Below are 12,180 nucleotides of genomic sequence, written 5' to 3'. Positions count from 1 at the left end.
CGCCCACCCTGGGAGGGGGCCTCAGCTGTCCCTTTGTGACCGAGGGGATCCTCCTGGGGGTCGGGGTGGAGTGGGGTGGAGGCAAACATAGAGGTCCCTCCTCCAGAGCCGAGGGTCTGGTCCCTGACCCACCTTTGGGGGCCTGCAAGGGAGGAAGTGGACAGAACAGGGCCCTGGAGGGAGCATAGAATTGGGGACATCAAAACCCCCCAAGTTCCAGCCTTGCCACCCCATTGTTCCCTTGTGGGGGACTCTATATCCAAGGGGGGCAACTCCTCCTACCTCCCTCTCAATCCCTGCTCTCCCTGCGTTGGGCGGGGAGGGGAGGGAGGCAGAGATATTTATTTATTTCCTTTATTTATTTAATTTTTTTTTTTTTTTTTTGGAGTAGAGAGTGACAGATGGCGGCGGGTCCCGGGGGAGCCGGCTCTCCCCCAATGCAGACGCATGCCAATCACCGTCTCTCATGTGATAGCTGCTGCCCGTGACGTGCCAAGCCCATATGGCCTGGCATAGAGGCTGGTACCCCGCCTGGTAGAGATGCCACACTCGCTCCGCGGTTCGCATGGCGCTCTGAAGACGCCGGCGCCTGCCGCCTTGAGGAGCCGCTGCCCCCGCTCCCTGAAGATGGGGGAACAATGAAATAAGCAAGAAGATTCCTCTTCTCCCCCCTCTCTCTCTTGCCCCCCTCCCCCCCCTCCCCTCCCCTCTCCCCTTGACTCCTTTCCGAGGTAAGTTGTCCGAAAGGCAGCTAGATCTGACCCGCCGCTTGGGGGGTGGGGGGCAGCGTCTTCGGCCGACAGGAGGGTCCCTAAATCCCCCCTTCCCGGGACGATGCCCCCTAATGGGGTGGGCATCGGAGGCGCCCAGGGTTCCCTCTCCCCTAGGGGCTGCAGCTCAGTGGGCTGCGGAGGGAGGCGTCTCTGCCTGCGATGGGCTTGGGGAGGAGGGGGAAAGCAGGGTCATGGGGGGGCGTGAAGAGGCTGAGATGGGAACCCCCCCCATGGTTGTCCCGGAGGAACCTTCGACCTTTCCCTACCACCGAAAAAAAAGAGAGAGAGAGAGAGAAGGAAACAAACAAATTTGGATTTTTTCCCATCAATCCCGAAATACAACGAGATCTGAAGAGCCGTGTGGGAGGGAGGCAGTTTAAAGGGGGGAAGGGGGTCCCTGACCGCAGGGGAGACGGACGGGGCTCGCTTCTCTCAGTCTCCTCCCCACGCCCGGCTTTCTCAGTCCTCGCCGCCCCGAGCCGGCTCCGGGAGCTGGGGACGCCCGGCTGGAGGAGACGATCCTCCCGCCTCTGGAACTGGGGCTGCGGGGGTGGGGGCCGAGCCGAGGGCGGCGCGCGGCCAAGTTGCAAATTGGATTAGGGAGTGTGGGGGTGAGAGCCACGGGAGGGCGGGGGAGCCGGGCGGCGGGGCCCGGGCCGCCGGAGCCGCCGAGCGGGGCAGCTGCCCCACCGCGGCCGCCCAGCCTTCCTCCACCGCCGGGAGAGAAGAGGCTTCCTGGCGATCGCGCCGCCTCCCCCCGGCGAAAGATCTGCTCCCTAAAGCCCCTGTTCTGTCCCCGACCACACCCGGAGAGGACCGGCGCGGGGAGCGGCCCCTCGTTCAGGCGAGGGGTGGAGCCGGGGCCCAGCGCCGGAGAAAGGGCCTGTGCCGAGACCCCGGGCGGGCGGCGGGGCTGGGCTGGGCTGGCTCGGGGTGGGGCAAGCGGAGGAGGTGGGCACCCAGGGCCCCCCGGGCGGGAACCCGCACCGGACTCGGGGGTGGAGGCGGGTTACGGGGGTCGGGATGACCCCAGCGCTCCCCTAACTCTGTGCTCTCTCCTCTTCCCGCCCGCCGGGCGCCCTCAGGCACCATGCTGACCCGCCTGTTCAGCGAGCCCGGTCTCCTCTCGGACGTGCCCAAGTTCGCCAGCTGGGGCGACGGCGACGACGACGAGCCGAGAAGCGACAAGGGCGAGGCGCCGCCGCCACCTCCGCCTCCGCCGGGGCCCGGGGCTCCGGGGCCCGCCCGGGCCGCCAAGCCCGTCCCTCTCCGTGCTGACGAGGTGCCGGAGGCCGCGCTGGCCGAGGTCAAGGAGGAAGGCGAGCTGGGGGGCGAGGAGGAGGAGGAAGAGGAGGAAGAGGAAGGGCTGGACGAGGCAGAGGGCGAGCGGCCCAAGAAGCGCGGGCCCAAGAAGCGCAAGATGACCAAGGCGCGCCTGGAGCGCTCCAAGCTGCGGCGGCAGAAGGCGAACGCTCGGGAGCGCAACCGCATGCACGACCTGAACGCGGCGCTGGACAACCTGCGGAAGGTGGTGCCCTGCTACTCCAAGACACAGAAGCTGTCCAAGATCGAGACGCTGCGCCTCGCCAAGAACTACATCTGGGCGCTCTCTGAGATTCTGCGCTCGGGCAAGCGACCCGACCTGGTGTCCTACGTGCAGACGCTGTGCAAGGGCCTGTCGCAGCCCACCACCAACCTGGTGGCCGGCTGCCTGCAGCTCAACTCGCGCAACTTCCTCACTGAGCAGGGCGCCGACGGCACGGGCCGCTTCCACGGCTCCGGCGGCCCATTCGCCATGCACCCCTACCCGTACCCGTGCTCGCGCCTGGCGGGCGCACAGTGCCAGGCGGCGGGCGGCCTGGGCAGCGGCGCGGCGCACGCCCTGCGGACCCACGGCTACTGCGCCGCCTACGAGACGCTGTACGCGGCGGCTGGCGGCGGCGGTGCGAGCCCGGACTACAACAGCTCCGAGTACGAGGGCCCGCTCAGCCCCCCGCTCTGTCTCAATGGCAACTTCTCGCTCAAGCAGGACTCGTCGCCCGACCACGAGAAGAGCTACCATTACTCTATGCACTACTCGGCGCTGCCCGGCTCGCGGCCCACGGGCCACGGGCTGGTCTTCGGCTCGTCGGCTGTGCGCGGGGGCGTCCACTCGGAGAATCTCTTGTCTTACGATATGCACCTTCACCACGACCGGGGCCCCGTGTACGAGGAGCTCAATGCGTTTTTCCATAACTGAGACCTCGCGCCCGCCCCTTTCTTTTTCTTTTGCCTTTGCCCGCACCCCTGCCCCTAGGCCCCTCGAGCGCAGGGGCACCCCACCTACTCCGGCGCGGGGCGCGGGGAGCGGGCTGCCGGTCGTGCCGCTCTCCTAGGCAGCGCGGTCCTCTTACCTGTGGGTGGCCCGTCCCAGGGGCCTCGCTTCCCCCAGGGGACTGCCTTCTCTCTCCCCAAGGGGTTCCCTCCTCCTCTTTCCCAGGGAGTACTTCTACAGGGACCCCTCTTTGGGCACTCCCTGGAGATCCCCCCCCCACCACCAATTCCCAATCCCTGCACTTAGGTTTTCTCTTCCCCTTTCCCCCTGCAGGCCCAAAGGCTTTGGTAAGGGGGCAGCTGAGCTGTGGGATACTGTTCTCCCCCTATTATTATTATTATTACTAGAACAGACACCGAGCTGCCGGGCGCCCCCTCTTTCTTGAAGAGGGCAGAAGTCAGGGCACGGAGCCTGGACCTGGAAGCCCTCATCATCCCTAACCCCTAGTCTAAGCGTTTTGTGATTTTAATTTTGGCGGGAGGGAATGTGGATTGAAGGAAAGAGAGAGGCCAAGACAATTTGTAACTAGAATCCATTTTTCCCTTTTCCCTTTTTTAAACAAACAAACAAACATACAAAAAAAAAAAAAAAAAAAAGCTAAGAGGCGACGGAGGCCGAACGCAGAGTCCGGATCGGAGAGAAAACGCAGTAAGAACTTTTAGAAGCAATAAAAGGCAAAAAATACTACTACCAATAATAAAAAGACACAAATATCTATGCAAGGAGGTTCTGACTGAGCCTAGCGGCCCGGCCCGGCCCCGGGATGCTCCCCACCCCCCCCGGCCCGCGGGCCGCGCCGCCCAAGCGCGGATCTGTGCACTTTGGTGAAGTGGGGGCCGGCGCTGCCCCTCCCCTCCCCAGGTTCTTACAATCAGTGACTCGGAGATTTGGGGCCCCAGTGCCACTGCCCTCCCCCGCCCCGTCCCCGCTGTGCGTCCTGCTGTTTTTTAAAAATCTGTTTCCAAATTTGTATGGAATGGCAAACTGTTGGGGGGGTCGGTTTGGGGAGGGAGGGTTTGCATGGAAGACACACACGCACACCACACCGCACGCACACGCAGCCCCGGCGCGGGCGTCCGGGGACAGAGAGAGGAGAGCTCACCGCACACCCCACCTCCCCGCAGGCAACTCTGTCCTTTCCCGGGACGAGGGAGGAGACCGAGAACTGGAGGCAGCCCCACCCCTGCCCGACTGTGCCTCGGTGGGCGCCAGATGCCCAGCGATTTCCAGTGTCTGGAGAGGGGGTTTTTGTCCGAGACATCCTCTTGGCTCTGGTTGGCAGGTGGGCAGGGAGAGGGCTGAGGGCTCCTTCTGGAGATTTCCCAAAAAAGGGGGCAAAAGGAGAACCTCTTCCCACCGGAGGCAGGAGATCAGGCATCCAAACACACTCTGCAAAGATGCAAACCCACAGGCCACACACCCACACACTCACCCACACACTCACACGCAATTTTACCTTCCTCTTGTAGTGAAGATGAAACTCCCGTCGGACACCCGAAGTGCATTGCGTGTTTCTGTTCAGTTTAATGACGATTAATAAATATTTATGTAAATGAGATGCAAAGCCGGACTGGTTTCTCACGGTGGCCTCATTTCATTCGGGGGATTGAGCTGGGACTCCGGGTGATGGAGAAACAGAGTCAAGTGACTGTGCAGTGGCCATGTAGAGGGACCCTGGGCATTCCTGGGTAGGATTCCCACACTAAACCCCCTCCCACCCACCCACTGGGCACCGAAACAGCTATACTTCTGCCCCTCCCAGACCTTACACAGACTCACACACGCCCCCAGCACAAAGCATTGCAGTAATCTCATTACGCTCCTTCAGTTCCCAAACATGCACACGCACCTCTTTCGAAAACAAAATATCTTTTCATCACTGAAAAATGACCGAGTTGGGAGCAGTCGGTCATTTTACAACCCTCTGCTCACTGCTGCAGAAAACAAGTGTGTAGAAATGAAGAGACAACCATTTGAGCCAGACAGGGGTGTTTTAAAATAAAAAAACAAAAAACTATAAAGTTATGAGGATGAAATATTAATGGGAGAAGTCTTTTCAGTCTTAAATTTGCAATTTCAGTGGACTCAAGGGAATCAGCCTTTTTCAGCCTCAGGAACTCTGAAATTTGTAGGGGTGTTGATGAAGTTGGAGGAGCACCCCAGAGTTCTATGAGGGGACCTGAGTCTAGGAGTCCACCAGGTAGACAGAGTGGAGCTTGACCTAGCCACAGGCTTCCCCTGACAGGGCCTCGAGAAGCCCTGTGGTCTACACAGGGACAACCCCCTTCCTGCCTGGTGCAGCTCCCGGTAGAAGGAAGCCCTCAACTTAGGCAGACGGAGGAAGGGCGCCTCGGAGGAGCCTTCGGCCCAAGCCGCTTCCCCCTCTCAGGCAAGATAGCCCCAGAGTTCTTTCTCCGATCCTCAGGGACAGAGGCTGCTCTGAACTGACTTCCCGGAAAGAACTCCCCCCCCCCCCAGACATCAGTGCCCCCTGGAATATTTGGAGAGGGGTCTAAGTCCCAAAGGCCCCCCCCATCCCAAAGCCTGAATACACTTAGGAGTACCAGGACCAGACTGTTTCTGAGTTTGCTTATTTAAATTATTTTTTCATAAATATTTCTGCCCGTTTCAGAGCAGAAATGGGCGTTGTAGTGTTAAGTTTGCGGTTTGAGGTAAGGCACGCTGAGGCTTTTAAAGGTTGGATCCAAGACCCCAAAACGAGAGCACCCTGACAAAGGGGGAAAGGGAAAGGTAGTTGAAGAAGGACTCCCTAGGTGCAAAAGGGAAGATCGGATTATACTCTCTGACCCTGAGCGCGGCGACTCCCCTAAATGACCATCCCAGTAGAGACGTGGCCCTCCTTCCTTCACCCCGGGATGGATGGCGCGGAGCAGGGACCGGGCCGGGAGCTGTCCGCTCCCGGGTGCTGACGCTCGTCCAGCCTCGCGCTTTCTTCCTGCCCCAGAGGGAGGCCGAGCTTCCCTGGCTCCAGGGAGTGCCGCGCAGCGTAAGGCCCTTCCCAATGCCTGGCCTGCCGGAATTCTGGGCGGAACTCTCCTACAGTTTTCGGAGAATTTCACTGGAATCCTTTCCAAATTTCACCGCGTTCTCTGGAATTCTCGTAGGATCGCTTCTCTAGCGTGAGATTTAGAACTGGGCCTTTCGTTCTGAGGATTCGCCCCTGTCGGTGGTCTAAGGCGGGGGCTCTTATAGACCTCTAAATCACCCCTATTCTTAGGAGAAAGAAGTCGGCCCACCTTCAATCTCCCTCACTTCTTGCATGGAGTATGGACCAAGGTGAGAACCTCAGACCCAAATCTGAAGGAGTCAGTTCTGCTCATGGCATGGGTCATGGCCTGGCAGGGGCAACTGGAGAGAAAAGGAACTCGGTACACATCCCGAGGCCTGAGTCTTTTCCTGCCCTAAGAGCAAGGTTAATTGGGATTCCCTCCGATTCAGCTGGTTTCCCAGAACGCCCTCTGAAGTCCCGGGCTGGGTGGCATCCAAATGGCTTGGGGCCCGACGCAAAAGACCCCTCCACGTGGCTCCCCGGGCCAAACCATAGACTCCTGCGCTTTGCTCTTCCACGCGGCTCGATTCTGTTTTTGAAGCCGGATCCGAGCCCTTTCCAAGGATGCTGACGACTCTTGGGCCGCTGCGTCTGTGGTCACTTCGGGCGGACGGAGCGCCCGGGGCCCCTTTGGGGGCGGGGATCCCTAGCGCCTCCGCATCTTGTGAAACCGGCGTCCTCGTGAGCCGCCCTTTTCCCAATTCCTGACCCTTCCCCCACCTCTCTGCACTCCGGCTGTGCTCTATTCTCCCATCGCCCCCCTCCCCAACACTCAGCTTCCCTGGCGAGATGAGCAGGAGAAGAAGATGCGCGCGGACACACGGCCCCAAACTCCCCCTCGCAGGTCTTTTTCTCTCGCTGCTCTCCCACTTCTGCGCGCACACACGGAGAAGCTCCAGGAACAGAAGGAGGTGTGTTTTGGGGGGCGGGGAGGAAAAAAGGGGCCAGAGCGGTGGGAGGGAGAGGGCAAGGGGAGACGTCGCATGCCCTTCTTGCCCGAGCCTGAGCAATGGGATCTCCAAGCAGGAACCAGCCGTCTCAGCTCAACCCCTGGGCTGTCAAACCGAAGGCTGGAGCCGAGATCAATCCGGAGGGCATCCTGCTCTTGACTTTCCCACCCCCATTCAAAGTCCAGCGTTTGGAAATGACTGGGAAATAGAGATGTCTCTGAGTCCAGGTCATTTGTACATCAGGGGAGAGAGGGAAAGCACTACTGATTCTCCCCGTTTAACCCTATTTCAGCCAGGATCTGGACCCTGACCCCCAAGTGAACCTCCAGTGAACCCTCAGCTCTGATTTCATCACCCAGGACAGCTCCATAAATCATTGAGTACAATCCAGGGAAACTGAGCCCCATTGGAGTCAGCGACAGGGAAGTCCTGACACACCCTAGATTCCACTGTCTTGTGTTTACTTCTCTCTTTTTCCCTTTTACGGGAAAGTCCACAAGAAGGGAGATGCAAAAGGATTCCCCCTCAGAGGTCAGAGGTTTCATTCCCTCTCGGGCAACATTTTCTTCCTCCTCTTCCCCAAAATCTTTAACCTGAAGTTGCCTGCTCCTTGGAGGAATCTGTTGATTTGAGGGAACATTGAGACGGAGGGATAGTTCTAGATTCCACAGTTTAATTCTCAAGGAAGGCAGGAAGAAAGAGACAGTGGAGGCCAGGCCTGACCAGCCCTGGCCTTGACATCCACTCCCAGGCCCCCCGTGTGACAGCAAGGGTGAGCACAGGATTCCACACCTGACTTGCCCATGTGTGCTCAAAGGAGAAAGCTTTTTCTTTTGGTGAGATGTAGGAGGGGGCAGACGGGCCTTGGCTGTCACAACAGGCTTCTCAGCTCACAGCCCAAGACACTGTCACTTTTCTTTCTTTAGGGTTGGGTGCCCAGGCACTGGCCACAGGCCCAGAGGGGAGGTGACGACCTGAGCGGTGAAAAGTCTTGAAAGCCTGTTCCTTTTCCAAATCCTGAAGTGGCTTCTGCCTTTCTATTCCTCATTCTTTTAAAATTCCGGACAAAGTTTTCCTGGTTGAGAAGTGGTAAGAAAGGGCACAGACACCTTGGGAGGGTCGTTATTGCTCTCTGAAATTTTCTCCACCCTAAAGCAATGGGGTAGGAGCACCCCACCCGCTCAGGAGTGCCAGCATGAGAACACCCAGACCAAGCCTGGGCTCACAAGCAGGAGGGCAACCTGTTTCTGGGGGCAGATGCCACTGAATGGGGACCTCAGCCCCCTAGTGCGGGGAGGGGAAGCTGGGGCACTCGGGGCGGGGGAGAGGGCGAGGGAACCCCTAGATGCTGCCTGTGCCAAAGGAGCTGGGGCACTGCGCTGGGTGGAGACGCTGCCCAGATGTGTGCCTGGGTGTGTTCTGCTGCTGCCCACTTGCCTGCCCACTCCAGCGCAGGAGCCCAGCGCAGCCTCCCAGGCGGACTGCGGTTGCAGGGTTCCAGAGCCGAGAGCGTGTGCCCGGTGTTCCGTTATTCGAACCTTTCTCTGGGCTTCTCTCCACTCCTGTCTGCGTCTCATTCCTCTTTTCGGAATTAATTGAATTAGGAACAGGTCTTTCTGGGGCGCTTCCACTTCCCGCCCGAGGCTGTGCTAGCCAGGAGGCCAAGGCTGCGAAGTCAGGTCCGCCAGGGCCGAGGGGGCCCCCAAACCCCTTTGGGGACCCGCGTGCCAGTTCCTACCCTCAGCCAAGTCTTCGCCAAGGGCACAGCTGGGCGGGGTCTGGGCAGTCCGCCCGGCTTGGGACATCTGTTCTCGCCAGAGTCGCATTAAAGGCGAGAGGTGGGCGGGGTGGTGGTGGTGGTGCTCAGAACCAACCCCTCAATCCCGAGTCGATGCCTGCTTTCTCGACCACAGGCGGAGGCAGCAGGGGACACTGGACTCGCAGAGTTTTTTCTTTCCCCTTGGGAAAAGTGAGCGAATCGTGTGGGGCAAGTAGGGATTTCTCTCTTGCCTTCACCTCTCCTGCTGCTTACTCAGATGCCACATCCAGCCTCACTCCTGGAGGGCAACAGGGTACTCCTGCCCTGCGGGAGGTGCCCGGGAGTCCCCGGGGGCGACGGCGCCCAGGATTCCGTGGGCCGGCCGGCTGTGGAACGGATCCCGCTTGCAGCGAACGAGCGCTCGGCTGGGCTCGGAGGCAGAGGCCGGGGCGCCGCGCAGCGGGTGGGTTCAAAACAACTCAGTTAAAATAGCGAAAACACTTGGGTTTATATTGGGGGGAGGGAGGTGCTTTTTTTAAAAATCTGAGAAGAACCACACAGCCCCTAAGCAAAACCAAAACAAAATCCTTAACTACTGATCTCTTTGTAGCAAAAGACAGAAAAATTCCTCAAACACTTCTCCCTTGGTGCCTCCACGAGAAAAGCTCCCGGCTGGCTAAGCCCGGCGCCTGGACACCTCTTCACCACCCCAGAGCCCTGGCGCTGAGCCCAGGTCGCCCCCTGCCCACCCTTCGCTCGCGCGTTGGTGCCAGTCTGTGCCACTCAGCCGGTGCCCGGTGCCCGGTGCCAGGCGCGGGGGGAAAGCGGGGAGGAGCTGAGGCTCCAGCTTAAATTCCATGGCATCTGTTCATTATTATACAGTGAGGAGTTTTATATGGACAGCTAAATTAAAGACAGATTTTTGCCAGAATTGCAGATCCCATAAAAATGATGACACAGGATGGGGGCTTTTGCTTTAAAAAAGAAAGAAAGAAAAAATTTAAAAAACAATCCAACAAACCACAACCCAAACCCTTCTGTGCCCTCTCCTCCGACATTGTGGAGTTTCTTTGCCCCCTTTGCCTGCCTCCCCTTCTTCCACCAGCATGGGCTGCCCAGGGAGAACAAAACCCCAGTGGCTCTTCATGCCCGCTCTGCTCACAGATGCCCAGTGACCAACCAGGTCGCTCCCCCAGCCGCAGGGAGGGGGGCAGGGCGGACAGGCAGAGGTGGAATAGCCAAGTCCACCTTGGTGTGGAGGGTCAGGATGGGAACTGGAGCTGGGAAAAGAGTGCCAGAAAGGGGCAGGAGTCATGGGGCCTGACCTTTCCACATTCCTAAGTCAAAGGGCAGACTGCATTTGGGGCTGGTTGCCAAGGCTGGGGACAGCCGGTGAGTACCAGGCATGCGGGGCCCTCCAATCCAGGGCACCAGACAGTGCCCAGTTCCCCCTCTCTAATGGAGAAGGTGATCCAAAGATTGGGCACTGGGCACAATTTGCCCTGGAGTGGAAGTTGTGGAATTTTTAATTTCAGAGATTCTAGACGACTGGAACCTACACCTTGGTGATATTCTAGAGCTTTGCAGGGGTTCAGAAATTCTGGGTTCTGGGTCAGGGAGCAGACCTCCCAGGCTTCAACTCTGGAGCTCTGGTTGCAACAACTCTAGTTGCAATGATTTGAAGTTCAGGGATGCTGTTGTGGGGTGCTGGGGGAGGCTGGAAGAGTCTGGGCAGGCAACCCAGGGAGGATGGAAGGAGTGAGGGCCACTCTCAGGGGTTCAGACACGTCTCCCCAAATTAGTGGGAGCCTTTCTTATTTTTCTTTCATTCAATTTTTTTTTCAGGGAAGAAAAATATCTGTGGAGTTCTGTGTCCTCCAGACAATTGCACTGTCTGTGTCTGTGTCTGTAACTGTCTGTGTGGCTGTCTGCTCATCTCCCTCAGATTTGGAGCTGACAGAATTCATATCAGAAGAGTGAGCACAGGGACATCTGTGTGCGGAATGACTGTGCCTACTCGAACCTGCCAATCGCTCCTGGCACGAGCTGGGTAACAAATGCCTGTTACCTCGGAATGCTGGCGGGTGGGGGTGGGGTGGGGGAGGGCGCCTGGCACCACCCGGCTGCCGAGCCCTGCCAAGGCCCCCGCCTGCCCTCAGCGGGTCCCTCCCGCCTTCCCCGAGTTGGGGGTCCACGGAATTGGATTGCTCGTTAATTAGCAGCGGTTAGAGAATTTGGGTGTCTCTCAGCCCGGGCCGACCGGCCTCGTCAGCCTCCCTAATCTGGAGCCTCCTCCCCTCCTACCCTCCCTCCATATTCTCCGGATAAGCTCCGGGTTTCTACTGAGGGCGGGCGGGCGGCCAGCTGGGGATGGGGTGGCTCGCGGAATGCAGGGAAAGGGGTCTCTGGAGGGAAGAATTCCGCCGAAGTTGCCAGGAGGTGTTTCTGTCTCGAAGCGGGAGGCTCTGTGCGGAGGGGGTCTGCATAGACGCGGCTGGGCTGTGGGGTGGGGCAGAGAGACCGTAGATCGCGGACAGAGGACCGAAGAGAGACGGGACTGAGGAGCTGCGGCAGAAGGGAAGGAACGAGAGAAGGCAAGAGGCCGAGTCGCACCGTCCCCGGTTCCCTCCGCGCCAGGAGCCTCCGAGACTCGGCCCAGCCCGCTGCCGCGACCCCGCGGGCCTCCGCCGCCCCTCGGCCCAGGCCTCCGGCCGCGCTCCCCGATCCATCAGCCGGTTCTGCTGTCGGAGGTGGGGGAAGGGAGGGCGCCACACCACAGCCGGTGCCAGCTTGGGGTGGGGGTGGGGGTTATTGCGAGGAGGGGCGGAGAGCACATCTAAAATTCCGAGACATCTGTTCACCCAGGGAAGAGGCACCGGGCGCAGGAAGGCTGGGCGCCCCACCTGCGGTTCTGCCCGCGGTTCCAGGGGCGGGACTCCCGACACCCCCCCCCCATCCTCAGCCAAGCCCCCACCCCCAGCCACCAACGCTGGCCTGCACAGGGAGGAGGAGGGGGGCGCCGATCTGGGGATCGGACTGGGGGTGTGAAATTCAGGAGCTGCTGTGCTACTGGTGGGTCCTCAGAAGGGGAGAATCAGGGCCCAGGAGGGCTGTGTGGGGTGGAGATCCTGCAAAGGAGGATGTGGAAGGATGTCTGTCAGGCTAGATCTCCTCAGAACACCCACAGACACCCTCCACAAACACACATACACACAACTCAGAGATCATACACACTCAGATATGAATGCTCCCCTTCTTGTAAACATGCATAACTGGCCCCCTTCACACTCAATCACTTATTCATTCAAGCAGTT

The 12,180-nt window shown here is 59.4% G+C and overlaps 1 protein-coding gene across 1 annotated transcript; it reads left to right on the top strand.

Moving 5' to 3' along the window:
* The first annotated feature begins 502 nt into the window (after positions 1-502).
* On the top strand, positions 503-4,651 carry NEUROD2 (neuronal differentiation 2). The gene is made up of 2 exons (XM_032617043.1): positions 503-731; positions 1,859-4,651. The coding sequence occupies exon 2, from the start codon at positions 1,864-1,866 to the stop codon at positions 3,010-3,012; it is 1,149 nt and encodes a 382-aa protein (XP_032472934.1). The 5' UTR covers positions 503-731; positions 1,859-1,863; the 3' UTR covers positions 3,013-4,651.
* The last annotated feature ends 7,529 nt before the right edge of the window (positions 4,652-12,180 follow it).

The sequence above is a fragment of the Phocoena sinus genome, chromosome 20, assembly GCF_008692025.1.
Source record: "Phocoena sinus isolate mPhoSin1 chromosome 20, mPhoSin1.pri, whole genome shotgun sequence".
In the NCBI taxonomy this organism is placed as follows: Eukaryota; Metazoa; Chordata; class Mammalia; order Artiodactyla; family Phocoenidae; genus Phocoena; species Phocoena sinus.
The sequence above is the reverse complement of the archived record's forward strand: the minus strand, read 5'-3'. Positions and strand labels throughout refer to the sequence as shown.